This window comes from Perissodus microlepis, chromosome 17, assembly GCF_051167445.1.
Source record: "Perissodus microlepis isolate ML-2025 ecotype Zambia chromosome 17, ASM5116744v1, whole genome shotgun sequence".
NCBI classification, from domain to species: Eukaryota; Metazoa; Chordata; class Actinopteri; order Cichliformes; family Cichlidae; genus Perissodus; species Perissodus microlepis.
The window spans coordinates 20,843,717-20,849,881 of NC_140477.1; the positions used below are offsets into that span (position 1 = coordinate 20,843,717).

At 37.5% G+C, this 6,165-nt stretch overlaps 1 protein-coding gene across 1 annotated transcript; it reads left to right on the forward strand.

Annotated features, from left to right (window-relative positions):
- The first annotated feature begins 1,201 nt into the window (after window positions 1-1,201).
- Window positions 1,202-5,531, forward strand: LOC146369553 (uncharacterized). The gene is made up of 10 exons (XM_084910940.1): window positions 1,202-1,288; window positions 1,628-1,768; window positions 1,905-2,044; window positions 2,161-2,297; window positions 2,403-2,496; window positions 2,650-2,749; window positions 2,867-3,126; window positions 3,210-3,396; window positions 3,568-3,695; window positions 3,782-5,531. Exons 1-10 carry the CDS (start codon window positions 1,207-1,209, stop codon window positions 4,097-4,099), a joined length of 1,587 nt encoding a protein of 528 aa, XP_084767066.1. The 5' UTR covers window positions 1,202-1,206; the 3' UTR covers window positions 4,100-5,531.
- Window positions 5,532-6,165: the final 634 nt, after the last annotated feature.

Genomic DNA, 6,165 nt, shown 5'->3' on the forward strand with positions numbered 1-6,165 from the left:
ACAGTAAATTTCCCAGTGTTAAATCAGCAGTGTTAAAGTGTATTTACTCTAATAGAGTCATTATAACAACAGCTAGAGCAAAACGCCCCCCAGTGTGGGTGATGATTCGTGGAGTTAAAAGAGGCAGTGTCAACATTACTCTAGAAAGCTCCTCCCACCACAGACTCGTTTTCAAACCAAGAGGATTTTTCACCATGCCATTTTCTTCACATCAGTTGCAGGGTAAGTTGTTCATATTTACTTATTAAACCAACAATTCGACATTTTAAGCACAGGTAGCACGTTAAAATAAGGTTATATTCCTTTTGTCCATGTTTATTATATATTTCATTTTGTACCAGAAACAAATGTGACACTGTCTGTATGCTAATGAAGGTTGTTAATTAGCTAAAACAGTTGACTGATATCAGTGTTGGACTGTAAGGCTTGTTATCAAAATTTATTTCAGTGTGTAGTGGTGATTGTGTTGTGTTCTAGCATGTTCGAAATTCCATTAAATTAAACCCTCCATGTGTTGGGATCTACATATTAACATTAGCTAGCTAACTAGCATTTTGGCTAACCTCAGTGCGCTGGCAATTCGCTAGTTATCGTTAAATTTTTAAATTACGTAACCCAAGCATTAACTAATTAAAAATTTACACTAAATGTCATATCTTTCTTTTTTTGATACCTAGGTACCAGATATAGAGGTCATTTTCAGTAAGGTTATTGTCTTATTTTAACTCGGCTGTCTTCAGCAATTTTACAGTTACAGGATTACAACCAGCAGGTGTTATAAGCTTGATAAAGTATCCAAAATGTCCAGGATTCAGTTTTTAATGCTTTTTTTTTTTGTAGTTTGAATTTAAGATGACAGCGTTTGTATTTATTGTGAGTTGAAGGTATTGACAAAAGTTACCCTGCTGCTTTTTCCATTTTGGTTACCAGACTGTTCAGTATGTTAAACTAAAGATGAACAAAATACTGACTCCCTAGTGCTAAGTTAGGTCAGACAAATGGTAAAAAGTAGTAGTAATTATTTTAGTTTTGTGTTGAGGATTATATCTTGACACCTTGTTACACTGACATAAAAGTAACATACAGTGTAAGAAATCACATTGCAAGGCTGTTTTGCTGTTATTTACTGTTTTAGTATTCACATTTTCTGTTTACTGTAGTTCAATGAAGAGCACTGACTATAAGAAATTACTGTCTACAGGAATCATGCTACTTAAAGCAAAACTCGGAGGTGTGCAGAAATTTGTTAGAGTATCTGAGCCAAGCCTTAAGGAGTTTTTGATTGCCGGTAAGAAGCCAACATTGTATTAAAAAGGTGTACAAGGGGCTTTAAGTTCTTTTTGTTATTTAGTCTCTTCAAACTGCATTTTATGATTAATTGAAAATGATCTGTGTTTTGGAAGAATCTTAGTTATGAATGTATATTTAGTGGGGAAAAAACTGCATAATATGAGTGTCACTCCTTTTAATCTACCACTTATCAAGCATGTTAGTGGCGCTTAATAATTTAGCCTTTCTTTATCTGACTCATTTTTGAAAAAGTATCTTGAAATGATCTTCATTTTAAGCTACAAAACATTAAATGTCATGTCTTTTTGTTTACACAAACTTGTGTGCTTGTTTCCAGCATTTGCAAAGTTTGGTGCGCCAGCCGTAACAGAAGGAGTGAAAGTTTTTGATAGTTTAGGGACTGAGTTGGATGAGGATGTATTTGAGGATATAGTAACAGATCCCTCAACCGGGGTACTAACCATCAAATATGAAACAGGTTTGTTTGAGTGATTTGTGTTTCATTGGATGTCATTTTTTTTTAGTGTCATTATTACATTGTTTAATCAAAGAGTGTATAAAATGAGTCTATGGAGGGCCCATGTAAACTGATTTGTTTTGCTCCTATTTTTGAGGTCTGGAAACATCTGTTGCAGAAGTGTCTCCTGAGCGGTTCCAGTTATCATCGTCACATTCATCAGATTCACAGGATACGGTCATCCTTTCAGACAGCCCTTTGAGGAAACGGCAGAAGCTGGATGCAGAAGCTAAGCAAGTAAGAGTTAACAGATTTCCATATTCTTCTAATACTGTCTTTTTTGTTTGTAGTTTAAGTGTTCTGAACTGTAGTGGTTATATCACCATGTAGAATGTTTTTATTGTGTTTTCCAGTTGGTGGAATCCATTCTCACCAGCAAACCTGGTGGAGAATGTATAATAAATGAGTACAATCGGACCAAGTCCCTGGTGGATGAAACCAGAAGAAAAATGGTCACCATACTGGTAGCTGACATGACAGAAAAAAATGGGTAATTTATTTCTGGCCCTGTGACTTTTACTATCATTTTCAAATTATTTTAAATCTCTATTAATTCCAGGGAAGCTGACTAGTTCTTTTCCTTTTGATCTTGCAGTACATCACCACCACGGCAGGTAAAAGAAATGTATGCCAGAGGAATTGTAACCTTTTTCCCTTACTTCAGTGACCCGTACTCAAAAAATCGCTATGTAAGTAGCTAACAGTAATAACTGATACAACTAAAATCAACTAAAATCAAAATTTTAAATCCTGCCAAAATGTATGTCCTTATCAACTGTTCATGGTTACATAACTTACTGATAAATTAATAAACAAAATGTCTGTATATGTCACTCTCCAAGGAACATTATTATGATGGCGAGAGTGGCACTGGGTACTTGGCCTGGAGGATTAAAACCATACAGAGATGCACTGCTAAAGAGAGGCGATTATCATCTGGAGGTAACATTTATAATTCAGTGGAAACATATAATACAGTTCCAAATTGTGGTTCTGTATTAATAATGGTTATCAAATGTTATTATTAGTTTTGATAAAGTTGTATTTCATATTGTCTAGCACCAGGAGATGGATCATCGGGTGAAGACCAGTGTGGTGGACCAACTGTCAGACGAGAGTTGCAGTTTGTTACAGAGAACGTGCTGAGTGAGGATGAGTGCAAGGAAGCAATCGCTCTGATGAAACATTCAGCTGATGAAGACACAGTCAAGAAGAAGATGAAGTTGACATTTGTTTATCGACACAACATGGTCCTTGACCCCCTGCTGTCAAGCAACATACTGTCTGTTTTTCCACGTTTCAAAGATATCAAAGGCTTGGTGAATATTTTTCATTACGTTGACAATGTAAACACATTTTATTTTTTGCAGATAGCAGATATAATTCTCTATCCCTGTTACAGATCGAACAGGATTTTGTACTGATGTTTGGTGAGGATGTATCAGGCAGGTTGCTGGAGAGGTGGCCAACAACATTCAAAAGAAAGATTATCCAACAAGGCAGAAAGCTTCCTTCTACCACTGACCTGGAAGAACTCTTGCTGGCAGCTGACTCTCCTGAGGATGCCACTGAAGTTAATGCTGACATTGGTGAGCTGTTATTTCTTTAATTAGAACATTCACAGGATATATAATGTTTGTCACAGAACAGCTGTCCTTTTGTATTTTGGGTCTACTCAAACATTTTGTCAATGCAGATGCATTGAAATTTGTTATTGATGATGATGATTCAGCTTTATTAAAAACAAATATTTTTTTCAGGCTGGGACAGTGACCTCTCAGCGATTCTATTGCTATTACATCTGATTCCACCATCTGGTCAGGGTCGGAAGAGACCAGGAAAGGTGTCAGCTTCTCAAGCAGAACGGCATCTTGTGGTCTTCAAGAAGGTTTGTTTCTTTTCTATTTTTATGGTATGAATTACCAGTTTAAGAAACACTTGATTCTTATTGCCTGTCTGTATTTGTCTTTTCAGACTGGAACAAATATCCAAGAGCACCTTGATGCCATCACTACCAGCACTCAACCCTACCTCCTGGCTGTTGGGGTGAAAAAGAATGACATCCACCAGTTCTTCATTATTCTTGACAAGAATGCCATACCATGCAAGTCTACCTCTTCACTTGGTGCTTTTGATGAACTGTTTAAAGCACATTTTGTGTTTGGCACATCTTACAACACCATGCTTCACAACATGTACACGTTCATCCAAACCACTGTGTACAATATAGATGTTGGCAAAGTCAAAGAAAGTCCCAGAGTTGCTGAAATAAGGACAAGGTTGCTTCGTTAGGGCTTGAAGGTTAATTCTCCATAATGAAGTGTTTTGTCTGTCAGGCTGAGTTTACTGGTTCAAACATGCTTGTTAGCATTTACGGTTAGTCCATGGTTACTTACCTGGAAGAAATCTTCGCCTTAAATGTGCCCAGCGTGACTGTGGCTGTGTGTTTGGCACTTTTTCAGGTTTTAGAAAACATTTAAATACCAAACACCTTAACTATTTCGACCAACAGGCTGACACTGATGTTAATTTACAGCCTGATGTGGCAGTTAAAGAAGTTAGCACTACAGGGGAGGTGGTGTCAACTAATGTAGAAGAAACGCCCACAACATTTGAAATGTTGAAAAGTTCAAATAAGAGCACTTTGGATATGTGTGCCTCTACTGTTGCACAGCTCAGGGCAGCTGGATTAAGCCAATCTTCTGTGAATAGTTTTGTCTCCTCAATGGAGGAAGTGTTTTTTGAGATTCATACTCAGGCTAAAGATGCAGCTTTACAGAGCTTACCTTCACAGGACACTACAAGTAAAAAGAAATTAGAGCAGTCATTCAAAATCTTTGAAAACCCATTCACACTGTTAAATTCAGAAGCTAAACGAAATAGGCACTTTAAACAAAAATGGGCAACTGTTGAACCTGTTGAAATGGTGCTTGGCACAAGATTTGACAGTAGAAGAAACAAGATCACAGGGACTTTTGATCAAGTCATTGTAACTGATAGGTTTGCATATGTTCCTATTTTGGAAACACTGAAAACTATCTTTCAAAACCACCATGTTGTCGACATGTTCAAGTCAAGGAATATGTCCAGAGAAGGTGTGTATGCAGACTTAATCGATGCTGCCTATGTTAAAAGATGTCCCCTATTTTCTGCAGAAAAAGATGCCTTACAAATTCAACTGTTTTATGATGACTTTGAAACTGCAAATCCCCTGGGCTCTAAAAAGGGTGTACATAAATTAGGTGCAATATACTTTACACTAAGGAATTTTCCTCCAATCTTTAATTCGTTGTTGGTCAATATTCATTTGTGTGCTCTTTTTCATGCACAAGACTCAAAGCGTTATGGCTTTAATTCAATCCTTGAGCCACTTGTCAATGATCTGAAAGTTCTTGAGACAGAGGGACTGAAACTTCCCATGTTTAAACACTTGGTTCATGGCACTGTAATCCAGGTCACTGGGGACAATCTTGGCTTGCATAGTCTGTTTGGGTTCGTGGAGTCATTTGCAGCTCAATATTGTTGTCGTTTTTGTCTGCTTGAGAAGGATTGTTTTCAAAGTGTGCTCTGTGAAGATGATTCTGGTGTTGCACTAAGAACTCTTGATATGCATAACCAGCACTGTGAAAGTGTACAAAGAGATCCTACGCTACCTCATGTATGTGGTGTGAAACGCACTTGTCTCTTGAATTCACTTAAATATTTCAACATGCATGCATGACATTTTGGAGGGAGTTGCTCAGTTAGAGGTGAAACTTGTGCTGCAGTACATTCAGGAGAACTTCCTAAGTGCTGAACAACTTGCTGGTAGAATACATGCCTTTGACTATGGCTTCAATCAGCAGCGAAATCGCCCACCAAGGGTAAAGTTGTTTGATGGCAGTAATGATTTAGGACTAAATGCAATTCAATCTTGGTGTTTATTGCGTAATGTACCTTTGATGTTTGGCGATTTAGTACAGGTGGGTGATAGCTACTGGCATCTTCTACTTCTGCTTCTACAAATTGTCAATATTGTGTTTTCACCAGTGCTGTCAGAAGGTATGACCATCTACCTCAAACATTTAATTATTGATCATCATCAGCTCTTTAAGCAGTTATTTCCTACACTCAGTCTCCTACCAAAGCATCACTTCATGATACATTACCCTCGCAGTATACGAAATATTGGCCCAATTCTGCACATGTGGTGCATGCGTTACGAAGCCAAACATAACTTCTTTAAGAAGCAATTAAAAAGCTTTAAAAACATTACAATGACATTGGCCAAGAAACACCAAAGTTGTATGGCCATGTATTGGGAGTCTTTTAGCCTTGAAAGATTAGCTTTAGGACCAGGAAAGATGGTGACACTTGGA

Excerpts from the sequence above, each read along its gene's own strand:
- LOC146369553 (XM_084910940.1), top strand. The coding sequence starts at position 1,207 with ATGCTACTTAAAGCAAAACTCGGAGGTGTGCAGAAATTTGTTAGAGTA. Across the intron at positions 3,127-3,209 it reads TCAAAGATATCAAAGGCTTG|ATCGAACAGGATTTTGTACT; the intron begins GTGAATATTTTT and ends TCCCTGTTACAG. Across the intron at positions 3,696-3,781 it reads ATCTTGTGGTCTTCAAGAAG|ACTGGAACAAATATCCAAGA; the intron begins GTTTGTTTCTTT and ends TTGTCTTTTCAG.